The sequence below is a fragment of the Cimex lectularius genome, unplaced genomic scaffold, assembly GCF_000648675.2.
Source record: "Cimex lectularius strain Harlan isolate CLEC.00 unplaced genomic scaffold, Clec_2.1 scaffold67, whole genome shotgun sequence".
Taxonomy (NCBI): domain Eukaryota; kingdom Metazoa; phylum Arthropoda; class Insecta; order Hemiptera; family Cimicidae; genus Cimex; species Cimex lectularius.
Genome location: NW_019392738.1, coordinates 1,140,614 through 1,154,115, shown reverse-complemented (window position 1 = coordinate 1,154,115; position 13,502 = coordinate 1,140,614). Strand labels below are relative to the sequence as shown.

The following is a 13,502-nucleotide window of genomic DNA, read 5'->3' as shown; positions in this document are numbered from 1 at the left end:
TTTATTGTTTAATTGCATTTTTAATTAAAAGTACGTACCACTTCGGGGACACTATTAGCTGCTCCTAGTTTCTCAACCATGTCAAATTTAATGATCTCTACTCCTCGATTTTTCGCCCTTTGTTTAGTGGCTGGACTAGCTTCTTTTATAATGATGATTTTTTTAAGGTGCCTGGGCGCCCTGTCCAATAGCATGTTACATTTAGCATCGTTTTCACAAACGACAATTTCTATTTCAGCTAAAAAAAAAATAAAATGTAAATTTTATCATTTGAATTCTTTGTTAAAATGAACAAACCTTGGCTTATAATATAAGAACATGCATCAGGACCGAGTGTGTCGTACAAAGGGACAATAACCATTGAATAACAGTACGCGGCCTGTTCCGTTAAAATCCATTCCGGACAATTTTGAGAGTAGACGCCGATAAAGGTGTTTGGATTGGGAGCTAGGCCCAATGAAACGAGGCCAGAACCAAAATTCCTCGCTCTAAGCAACGTCTCATTGTAGTGCATCCACTGGTACGGTTTATTAGGGTTTTCTCGCCATCCGACACATTTCCCATCATCTAATAAAATAAATCGAAAGGTTTATATTCGTAACGGATTATCGTAAAGAAAAATCAGTCCTTACTAGATGATTTGGCCCCTTTTCTAAACGTGTCGTACAATGTCCTAGTGTCTTCTGATAAAAAGCTTACAAATTTTCCATCTTTACTGTCTTTGTAAAATTTGGACACCCTTATCATCTCAGGGCCCTGAAAGAAAAACACAATTAAATATAATGGCTAGTATACAAGTAATAATACTGAATATAAAAATGAAAAAATTATAATAAGGATATCGTAGATGGAAAAAAATGTGAATGATGTAATGTGTAATGTGCCCTGTTATAAGTTCTCTATTGGATAAAAATAGATATAAACAAGACAATTTATTCCAAGTGAAAAACAATCATTGTTGATCTAATCAAGATATTGATTTTCCATTAAAACCAAGATGTTTTATTCAAATGTTTGGATAACGGGGAGAGGCGTCCTTGGGCACACCTGCCTCGCTTATTTCTGACAGAGAGATGATGCTGCCAGAATTTCCATTCAACCCAACAACATGTTTGTAGGCTTCTCATCACACTCCCACCCAAGGCATTCCCCATCTTTGTATATCTAGTCGAGCGGTATGTTCAAACAGGGTCATCTCTACAGCTGAAGTTATTGACATTCATAGAAAATAAAATAAACATTTAAAACCGAAAGAAATAACTTTAATTTTAAAAATTATTTTGAAAAAAAAATATCCTTCAAAATCTTTGGTAAACTATAATGAGCTGTTTTGTAAAACATGGATTAATATAAATCTTGTTCTAATACATTAATTTTTTTTACAGTTGGAAAAACACTAATCCTTTTTTTTTGGGGGGGGGTGGCCACAATGGTTTAGGTGTTGACATGGCCCTAATCGCAGTAAGGTAAAGGTCCTGGGTTCAAATCCAGCAGCCCTGAGTTCGAACCCAACATACTTATAAATGGGCTTTTTTTACAAAAACATCGGCATCTCGAGGCACATCTCGTACTTGAAATACCCTCATTAAAAAATAAATAAATGAATAAATCAAAATAAAATTTAAAAAAAAAGCTAGATCACGGATAAAGCCGAGAAGGTAAAACAACTCATTTTCTTATATCGAGTTTTTGGCTGAATTTAACGCCTTCCTCAGGACTTAGAAAATCTGTTTAAAAAAAATATATAAATAAATATAAAAAAAAAGCCCGGACTTGTGGTCTTAATAGTATGAACTGCACAACATTTTTTTTTTTTTTTTAACAGATTTTCAAAGTCCTGAGGAAGGCGTCAAATTCAGCCAAAAGCTTGATATCAGAAAATGAGTTTGATTAGCCTGGACATGTAGTCCAAATGGTACGAACCACGCAACCTATTATTTGGGACCCATGTCCAGCTAATTATAAAGTGATTTTTTTTAAACAATCCTGAGGAAGGAATCAGAACAGAAAACAAGTTTTTTTTTACCTTCATGGCTTCATCCTCAATCTACTAGCTTTATTATTTATCATGGAAGGCCGGTATCATATTCAACGATAGTTTTTTTAATTAATTAATTTTTTTAACGTAGGTTTGCAACAGCGAGGTCATAAAACCCTCAGGGTGCCAGTGTTTTTGAAAAAGAAAAAAAACCATTTGTAAGTATGTCAGGTTCAAATCCATCTTGTGGCCGGCAATGATTCTGAGTTTTGTTCGGTAAGTCTGTAAGTCTACTGTCAAGTATATTCATTTTTAATCTGAATTATTATATTTTAATAATTTTAAAACCAAGAATTAACAAAAATGAAATCATCGGATGTTAAAAAATTGTTTGCACTCATTGTCTACTGGAACTAATTTATTTTATTTTTATTTTCATATTTATTTATTTTTTGTGAACAGATTTGTTACAATATGCTATATCCATCCACGTTGCGATTTTTTTATTTTTAAAAAAATTTTTTTTTTTAGGGTAAACTAGTAACTTAGTCGTTTCTGGTCATTTTGGTTTGATTACATTTTGTTTTGCTCTATAATATGCATTTCTTCTTTACTAAACCACCACTGATGATGGCAAAAGGACGAAATTCGTCTGACATTTATAGACAGCTAAGAAAGAGCAGGCCTAAACAATCTGGCAAATATTTTAATGTTAAATATGTTTCGCTATTAAAACAGCATACTTCATCTTTAAGTTTATATACATATAAAAGGGGCCAAATTAAGCTTAAACGACCCTCAAAAACTTGTAAACGTTTACACAAGTTTTTGTGTCAGTATTTTTTGGTTTGCCGAAGGAGGCGGCCTGTTTTGGAATCCAATACTTGCCAAAACCGTCAACTTAGATGGAACAATTTTAGAAGGATTTTAGAACAAGGTATAAAACCAAAGGAAAATTGACGATTCGGTTAAAATATTTTCTAACTTGGAGGACGCCATCTTCTCGGCTCGTGACACTTCTCGGGCGGAAATTCCTTTTTGGAATCTTCCACGATTGAAATTACGGTTGAAATAGTTTCAGCAATATTCACCAATCAATAACACGACAGAAGGAAAAGACCCGTGAATAATTTAACGAGGGGACAGAAGGTTTTTATTTTTTAAAAGGAAGCAAACGGGAGAAGTTTTTGGATTATCGATTTCGATTTAACTGTCGCCGCACGAAGCACCGAATAAATTATTTAATACACAAAATTGTTTTTTTAAGTTTTAATTTCAAATTGGTGTTTGAATCTTTAAATTGTATCGTACAAAATAATCAGTTTTTTTTTGGGTATAAATCGTGCATTTGAAAGGAGATGCATCCTGCCAAGGACTTCGCCATTTTGTTTATTCAATTATAATCAGAAGTCAATATTAGTACATACGTTATCGGACAACACAAATAGAAAGTATAATCTTGTATTACAATATTAAGAAATCAGGACTTCTGATTTTTGGTGAAATAGACAAACAACCGGCCATACTGAAATTCTGAAATGTTGAACAATTTTTTTCTTAAATATAAATAATGTAGGTTTATTATAGTTTAGATCTATATTTACATTCAAACTTAGGGCAAATTAGGGTTCCATTGTTTTCAAACCCAAAATAAACAATATGTTACATCATAAACCTGAAATGCTTTATATCCGTCCAGTTCGATCTACCCTATGAATAATCAATCCCGAATACGTTGAATAATTTGAAAAATGATTCTTAGTGGTAGTTGGGGATGGGAAAAATACTTATTCAATAAAAAATTGTCGAAAAGCGTTTGTTATTGTTGTGCCCATGTGTATGGCAACACCCTAAGCTAACGGAAGACACATGGCCGATCGATCGAGCACCACGGCTTAACAATCGTCCCTAGAAATGCTTCACTTCCAATACAAAAGTTTAAAATCAAATCTGTTATTTTTTTATTATATAAAATGTTTTAAGATAGAATTGCTAAGAGGCTTAAAAAACTCGATAAAGTAGAGTTATGCGAGATTTCCTGCAAAACAAGGAATATTGAATACAACTATTTTATTTTAGTATGTAGGGAAAGTATGAAGTGTTTTTTATCCAGGTGGAAAAACCTCTATTTTAATCTACCATAATGTAAAACAGCTTTTTTATACTTAGAAAAGCAAGTAAAATCGTTATTTTCTCTACAACGGCAACGAGTTCTCTGAAGTCAGATACAAGCAGGCGTCCCACAAGGGAGCATTCTTGCTCCCATGCTTTATATCATTTATACGGCTGACCTATACACCCTAATCGAAGACTGGTGCAAAAGGTGGAGGGCAAAAATGTACTTGGTGTTCTACATTGAAAAAAGTCTTGCCCTCCACTGTACATGATCAACAGATACCTACTTACATTCAAGTCAATTGCTTAGGAGTTAGTACTAGATAGCAGACGTGGAATCCTCACAGAAGACTTGGTCATCTACGACGACTTCTAGGACCGAAATCCGTCTTGACAGTCAACAATAAACTAACCCTATACAAAACTGCGCACACTTTGGACGGAGTGGAACTGTGGGGTTCAACCAAGCACTTCAACATCTAGCTGTTTTTTTGTAATATTTAGAAAAGAATTATTCTAAAGAAAAAGCTACAGGGAAAGATAATTTATAAATATTAACAAATATATGCAGGGAGAGACACTCCAGACCCAGGTAAAGTAAGAATCAAAATTTACAGTTTCATAAGTTTCAGATTTTATTTATTTGATCTGTCCTTCCTGGGTTGGTCTGATGGGGTTATAAGTAGGGAAAGAAACACATCCAGTTTCAGGTAAGGTAAAGATTAAATTACACTTCCATAAGTTTCTGTTTTATTTATTTGGTCCTTTCCGATTATTTTGGTCTTGCCTAACCACCCTAGGTTTATCTGTCAGCGGCGTTTCGGTATTTCGCCATCTTCAGTAGTGTGTCAGAGTTATAAGCAGGGTGAGACACACGTCCAGACCTTAGTAAGGTAACCAAATTACAGATTTATAAGATTTAGTTTTTATTTATTTAGTCGTTTTCGATCATTATCGTCTGCCTATCCTCCTTGGGCTAGCCTGTCAAAGGCGTTTCGGTATTTCGCCATCTTCAGTGGTGTGTTAGGGTTATAAGCAGGGAGAGACAGGTCCAGACCTAAGTAATGTTATGACCAAATTACAGGTGCGTAAGTTTCAGTTTTTATTTCGCCGTTTCCGATTATTTTGGACTTGCCTAACCTCCCTAGGTTTGTCTGACAGAGGCGTTTCGGTATTTCGCCATGTTCAGTGGTGAGTCAGGGTTATAAGCAGGGAGAGTCAGGTCCAGACCTAAGTAATGTTATGACCAAATTACAGGTGCGTAAATTTCAGTTTTTATTTCGCCGTTTCCGATTATTTTGGACTTGCCTAACCTCCCTAGGTTTGTCTGTCAGGGCGTTTCGGTATTTCGCCATGTTCAGTGGTGTGTCAAGGATATAAGCAGGGAGAGACACACATCCAGACCTAAGTAATGTTATGACCAAATTACACTTCCATAAGTTTCTGTTTTATTTATTTGGTCCTTTCCGATTATACTGAACTTGCCTAACCTCCCTAGATTTGTATGTCAGAGGCGTTTCAGTATTTCGCCATGTTCAGTGGTGTGTCAAGGATATAAGCAGGGAGACCCACTTATTCGGACTCAGGCAAAGTAAGTACCAAAATACATGTTCATAAGTTTCAGTTTTTATTTATTTGGTCGTTCCTAATCACCCTAGGTTTGTGTCAGCGGCGTTTCGGTATTTCGCCATCTTCAATGGTGTGTCAAGGATATAAGCAGGGAGACCCCCTTATCCAGACTCAGGCAAGATAAGTATCAAATTGCATGTTCATAGGTTTCAATTTTTAATTGTTTAGTCTTTTTCGGACATTATGATCTATCCTCCCTGGGTCACAGACCGTTTCTCACTGAAGATGGCGAAAAGTCGAAACGAGTTTGAGTCAAATGACGAGTCCTGGTTCAACATGTTTCTTATTGATAAAAAAAAAGTTTTCGGCCAAATTGACTTATTACGTACTTTTTTGGGCGACCTTTGAATCCTAACAGTTTCAATGACAGATAGCACTACACATTTCGGTTTAATAGGCTAAATAAATTGACACGCCGTCCTCACTCGATTGACCACCGTCCAAAAAGAGCAAAGATTCTCCGACGCAAGGCAAACTTCCAAAACGAGACTACTATTTACATATCCGTTTCAATTGACCCTGTCTGATGGTAAAAAAAAAAGACTGACCGTTTGACTGAGATTTATTAGAATCAAATTGAATAATTCATACGGACGGGTTAAAAGTACCCACCGAGTTGTGGAAAACCGTCCTGTTTAATCGATTTGATAAGACTATAAATTTTTCTTATTTAAAAAAAAACAATATTTGCAAAGTTAATACATAATATTACATAAGATATGCACACAAATCAATAATTTATCAAAGGTCAAATTACATACAGTACTTCTTACTGAGACGAATTTGGTACATGGAACTTCCTTTCTTTCTTAACTCCTGCCAATTCTCTGGAATCAGGAATTTCCCTCTTTGACAACTACCAAAGGCCTACATGAAGCCACTCCTGACATTGAATTCAAGCCCATTCCAAGTAGTCACCAATGATCCTAGCTGTGTGGTGCCTTGGATTGTTATGCATAAAAATAAAACAGTCGCCAATTTGTGGCAAGGTCTGATAACACATCTTCAATGTGTCAAGCTATTAGACAACCTTCGATAAGATCAAGTTTGTGCGACCTTCTTATACAAATGCTTGCCCAAACCATAACACCACAACCTCCCATAGCATCTCCGGAGTGAAACTGTTGATATATCGCTCTGCTGTTCTCCAAATCCTCGGCCATAAGAAAACCTCAAAACCTCTTACGAAACAACCGAGCTGTTCTGTGCCTTGTCAGTTCTGGACCAGTGGCAGGTTTTCTCGCACGTGATCAACCTTTTGAAATTCTTCGACTTACAGTGCTGCCTGATCTCACCATCGATAGAGTACATTAGAAGCAAATAAAATTATCATCTCTCTGAGATCCATGGCTTCTTAAGTAACCTCCCATATCTTGGTATGGAAGACCCTTCGGACAGTTGATCTGGGAATGTTAAGCACCCTGGCAACATATGCTTGACTTCTTCCATCTTTTAACAATGCTATGACTCTAGCTGAATCTATCACTTAAAACCATCACTCAGACAAATTTGAGACTTAAAAATATCAAACTACCAGAACGTTATAAGCTTTAAAGAAAAACCAACAAAGAGAATGACTATTCAAAGATTTATCTATAAAATTGTAAATTGTAGAGGGAAAGTTTTTCTGTATTTTATTTACCTCTAATCCTTTAAAACGGATCGAATATTGTAAGATTTGGAGGATTGTCTAAGAAATAATGAAAAATATTAAGGGTTGCCTCTTTTTTTGTTTTGCCTCTTGGTGTGCATAATTTAAATTCACCCTTTAAAGTCGACCCATTATTTCACATGATGCCCTGGATTTTCATATTTTTGACGTATCGAAAGCCTTAGGTCTATTTGTGACCGACGTTAACCTTTATAGCTTCTGTTGGCCGCTTGTATATTTTTCTAGGGGACGTCTGCCAGTTAGACTCCTTTATTTAGAATTTATTGTCATCCTCCTGAACTTTTCAGGTGTTAAGCTCTAGCGACAATTGTAATAACAGGCAAGTTTTAAGGAAAAAGAAAAGTTAAACAGTGAGAAAAAATCATTATAACAAACACGAATTGAAAAATTGATTCTCTTTTAAAAATTTACAACAAGACAAGATTTAGTTATATTTTGAGAATATGTATATTTTTGAAAATTATAACTTTTAATTGTTTTTAAATCTGGAGAACTTAAATTTTGGAAAATAGGCAAAGTTAAACTGCCACGTTTGTCTATGTCCTTGGGAATTTTTTTAGTTTAAAAATGGTCATGATTCCTTATGATCAAAGAATCATGCATACATTTACTATTTTTATTAAATGTTAATTATTGTAAATTTAAATATATATTTTTGTACCTGTTTGGAGAGAGATTTAAATTAGGATAGTGAATAATGTCTTCCTTTACAAAACAATCCTTGAAATGTCCGGATTTATAATAAAATATTGATTCTGGGCCAGGCCGAACTGATCTAGCGGATAAACAGTCCATCTATAGACCAGATGCCATAAAGATTAACCCGGGAAATATATAATATCCAAAGATGAAGTCACTTTAAATCATACGAGGCCGTTTATTTGCACGTCAGTTTAAAAAAAAGCAAAGAAGCTAAATGCCTTTTTAACTTGGCCCGTCACCAAACGACAACCAACATCTCGAAATTACGAGCGTTCGGTTAGGGTCGTTTTGGACAGTTAAAGCCACAACCTCGATGTCCGCTCCACAAACCTGTATTCTGGCATGTATACATGTACTAGAGGACATTAAAATACGTTGTGGATGGAGAAAATAAACATTTCGATAGTAAACTCATCAATCCGACACGGATTACACCAAGGATAAGTTTCGCAACAACTATTTCGCTATTTAAACTGTGCCATCTTAGACATTTTATTTTAAACAGTCACTTTAAACAAATCAGTATTATTGCTTATTTCAAAATTGAATACAGTACAACTCCCTGGAACGGTCCCTGGTCCAAGGAGGACGAAAAGGAAAATAACTATACTGGCAAGACTACGCACAGGTCATACACGAATAGCTCACGTGTACCTTTTCAATTGTAGAAAGCTTGACGTACATAAAGAATATTTTGGCATATCAGTGTGCCTTGCGAAGTCTTGGAGCTTTAGCGATTTTTCTATATATGTGTTCGTGTTATGTCGCGTTAATCTTAATTTGCAGAAATGGATGTAATTTATTAGCGTGAAAGGAAGGGGTTACTTAACATTATCGAGCTCTCTGAGAGAATAAATGTGACCAGACTTCTACGTTTATATCGGATGTTGTGTTTATGTTAATTTATTGAAATGAATGTAATTTATTAGCGTGAAAGGAAAGGGTTGATTAACCCAGCCTAGAGCATTAACGAGCTCTCTGAGAGAATAAACGTGACCAGACTTCTATGTTTATATCGCATGTTGCTTTTATGTTAATTTATTGAAATGAATGTAATTTATTAGCGTGAAAGGAAGGGGCTGGTTTTAACCCCGCTCCGAAGAATATCGAATACTCTTGGGAGAGAGTGAGGCTTCTGGAGAGTAAAATTAAATTATTAGCGAGAACGGAGCCCGTTCAACCCCGCCCGAAGATTATCTAGTTCTCTGAGAGAATAAATGTGACCAGTCTTCTATGTTTGTAGTGATGTATTATTATGTAGCTGACAACTTAGGTAAAAATGAGCATTTTATAAAATCAACTTAGTTTTCATATAAAAGCAGAGTAACCATAACGAGACGGTCAAATGACCTAAGGCTGAAAAATATGCGTGAAAGAAGAGAAAAAGAAGTAAAAACACGCATATGGTTGCCGATGACCTCAGTTGTTTGTGACACCTAAATTTCCCACATAATTATTATTATAGCAACTCGTACGAAATTAACTAGAAGCCACTTTTACTTTTAACGTTTAAAACAGTCAATAAAAAATAATTATAATCAAAAATATTGTCAATTGAAATAAACGAAACTAAAATAACGTTTAATAATTCATTCATCAATGTGACCTTTCTGTTCATCTTACCGATCAAATGCCACATTCAAATTAAAACAGGTACCAGAAGGTGCTGTTATATCATATTTATGAATATAATAATTTATATTACTTTTTTAAATAAAACAATATTAAATAAACGACTAATTTCAGGCAGATTACATGAGACAATTTATTGTTTTCTTTCAACCCCGTTGTATATAATTAAGATAAAATAGAAACATAATCAAGCAAGAAGCAATCTCGGAGTAGGGGAGCAAAGGGTTAAGGTCTCCAACGCTTTTCCACTCTAGCTGGAGTATTTCTGGGTTCGAATCCTGTCTCATACCATTGAATTTTACTTGATAATAAATATGTAAAAGGGATTAGTTCACACGACATATTGCGAGGTTAATCCCTCCTGCATGCACACGAATTTACTTGATACAACCTCATCTTTTCTGGTCACTTTGATCGGAAGTACAAATTTATCATATTCGTGGTGATAATTTTGTGTAAAAATAAACGTTTTAAATTATAAAGACATTCCATTCTAGCCCTTTTCCTCTTCTGTCTAAGATTAATTCCAGTACACCTGCCCGCCCTGAAAATATCGGTGGCGCGTCTGAGAAAACGACTGATCGAGGCGTCAACGTAAATAGACGAGATATTTCTCCTTGGTCGTACCATTGGGAATATAATTTAGCTTCTCGCATAGTAACACACCTAAGCCATGTGGTTAAACCGAGCAAAAAACCAACAACAGATGGTTAGAACAGAGGGCATGAGGTTATCTTAGAATTGTTTAACGGATTGATTTTTTCAATTATTAATTATAGAAAAATGGAATGACTTTATTTCTGAATTTACTTTTTTAATCTCATTGGACAGTCTACAATTCGCGGGTTTCGATGGCATTCAAACACGTTTCTGCTTTGCATCATATTCAGTGAATTAACCTTAAGGATTTTGGAACTGTCGGAATTAACCTTATTTTATTAAATGACAGACCTTTGTGTTTCGTAACTGTCCGAATAACCTTACTTTAATTGACAGAGCTTTGTATTTCGGAACTGTCCCAATGAACCTTAATTTACCTTACAGAGCTTTGTATTTCATAACTTTCCGCATAACCTTATTTAACTGACAGAGCTTTGTATTTCCGAACTGTCCGAAATAACCTCAATTTAATAGACAGAGCTTTGAATTTCGCAACTGTCTCCATTAAGTACAAATATTTTGAATTTAAAATTTCTAGCATTGTATAAATTCATTTTTTTCACATCCTACATGTATGTGTAAAATTTAAACAATGTTTATAAATCCCAGGCCCTGAAGATGACCTCAATAAAGATCGAAACGTTGGCACAATAAAGAAAATGGTTTTCTAAAACCTACGTCACACAAGACCGCATCTCACGATCTCCAAATAATCGTTAACTAACGGTCAATAAAGATGTCTCAATTAACCTTAATTTAACAGACAGAACTTTGTACTTCGTAAATGTCTGAATTAACCTTAGGGATTTTGTACTTTGGAACTGTCTGAATTAACCTTTTTAACTGAGAGACCTTTGTATTTCGGAACTGTCTGAAATTAACCTTATTTTAACTGACAGGACTTTGTATTTCGAAACTGTCTGAAAGCTTAAGGACTTTGTATTTCGAAACTGGCTGAAAGCTTAAGGACTTTGTATTTCGGAACTGACTGAATTAACCTTAATTTAATGGACATAGCTTTGTATTTCGCAACTGTCTCAATTAACCTTAATTTAACAGGCAGAACTTTGTACATCGTAAATGTATGAATTAACCTTAAGGATTTTGTACTTTGGAACTGTCTGAATTAACCTTTTTAACTGACAGAACTTTGTATTTCGAAATTGCCCGAAAGCTTAAAGATTTTGTATTTCGGAAATGTCTGAATTAACCTTAATGTAATGGACATAGGTTTGTATTTCGAAATTGTCTCAATTAACCATAATTTAACAGACAGAACTTTGTATTTCGTAAATGTCTGAATTAACCTTAAGGACTTTGTACTGAGGAACTGTCGGAATTAACCTTTTTAACTGACCCAACTTTGTATTTCTGAACTGTCTGAAATTAACCTTATTTTAACTGACAGAACTTTGTATTTCGAAACTGTCTGAATTAACCTTATTTTAACTGACAGAACTTTGTATTTCGAAACTGTCTGAATTAACCTTATTTTAACTGACAGAACTTTATATTTCCGAACTGTCTGAATTATCCTTAATTTAATGGATAGAGCTTTGTATTTCGCAATTGTCTCAATTAACCTTAACAGACAGAACTTTGTATTTTGGAATTGTCGGAATTAACCTTAATTTAACTTACACAACTTTTTAATTTGGAGGTGTCTGAATTAATCTTAATTTACACATACAAACCAAAAAACCTTAAAGATTAAAAAACCTAAGCATAGATAATTTTTATTTCAAGTCTGAATTAATTTTCTGGGATACCTTATTATTAAGTATCGGTAATCCACTTCATGCTTTGTTAGCACGTTAATCCTTGCCTTATTAAAGTATAAATGTTGACCTAGGGATTGATGATAATTGACTTCTGACTTTTGACAATTCAATAAGAAAATTGTTGAAAAAAATTAAAAGGAGATACATTTTTAAGATGATAAAATATAAATGGAACTGGCAAAACTTGGAACTAATTGATACAGCAGACCTGCTCAAATTAACTGAATTATATATTAAAAAAATATTTGATAATTTATTAGATAACCCATCGATACTGATAACTGATCGTACTTGAACAATAATAAATAACAAAGTCCAAGTTGTCTGGAAGCAAATCGTCTTTGTCTTAATTTTCAAGCTTTATCTGTTAAAGGCAGAAAACCCCTGGGAAAATTACCACTATTTTTACTTTGTTAGTTGGCTTTTCTTCGATAATAGAATCGGACAAATAATTAGTGAACTTTTGGTTGAAGAAGTATCTCGCGGAAGTTCGTTAATTATCATTACAAATCTATCATCTGGGAAAATTGATCTTCGCCGGCACAACTTTACTATCAAAATTTTTATCGTTTAAATTTGGCCAGTTGTAACTCTAAAAAAAATCACCACGCTTAAAACATTTATAATACAAACGTTCATGTCAAGGCCTGAAGTGTCCGAAGAAATTATATTTTTAGGTCACAATCCAACTTGGCAAAAGTTTCTCCCCTTTTCTCTTCTTGCTGGCTGTAAAAAGCCAATTACCTTTTGGTGACAACTCGTCCAATAATGTTGAATATTCGGAAACTGTGTTGGTCAGTTGTAACGTAAAGGCCAACTCGCCAGATATGCCCTTTTATTTGGAATATTATCACACTATAACTACTAATTAATTAATTTTATAATTAGAAAGTAATGTCTAGAAGTTTTTGAATACATTTTTAAATAAGTTCTAAACTGATTAGTTTACCCAATATATTTTTTTTAATTTGTAGAGCAGTTGCCTTAAAAAACGCGTATATTTGATTAAATTAATTTTGCACTAATACTACATTATGAAAATATGGTAAATTCTGCTTTGTTGGTTATGCGACCGACTGCCCACTTTTTATGGAATATTTTTCCAGAATAAAAATCAGATGCTTGCTGTGACAATTCTTTAGTATTTGTATAAAATAATTACTTATTTTTGTAAAATCTCCTGAAATAAATCTCCTAAGTCGATCAAGTTTAACTTAAGACATGATTAAGTTGATAAACCTCCCTCCAAGAATGGTAGGACTTTGACAACACACTTAAAAAATTTCATCAATTAATCACATGAAATGGACGGTTGACATGTTAAAAGACTAAG

At 34.2% G+C, this 13,502-nt stretch overlaps 1 protein-coding gene across 6 annotated transcripts in view; it reads right to left on the bottom strand.

Annotated features, from left to right (window-relative positions):
* The window catches only part of LOC106667535 (long-chain-fatty-acid--CoA ligase 5), a 37,688-nt gene that overhangs the window by 5,994 nt on the left and 18,192 nt on the right, over window positions 1-13,502 (bottom strand). For all 6 annotated transcript variants that reach the window (XM_014395565.2, XM_014395537.2, XM_014395584.2 and 3 more), the window contains 3 exons: window positions 633-756; window positions 298-567; window positions 39-238 (listed from right to left, as the gene is read on the bottom strand). In XM_014395565.2, coding sequence (XP_014251051.1) covers window positions 39-238; window positions 298-567; window positions 633-756 — 594 coding nt within the window. The remainder of the gene's footprint in view (window positions 1-38; window positions 239-297; window positions 568-632; window positions 757-13,502) is intronic.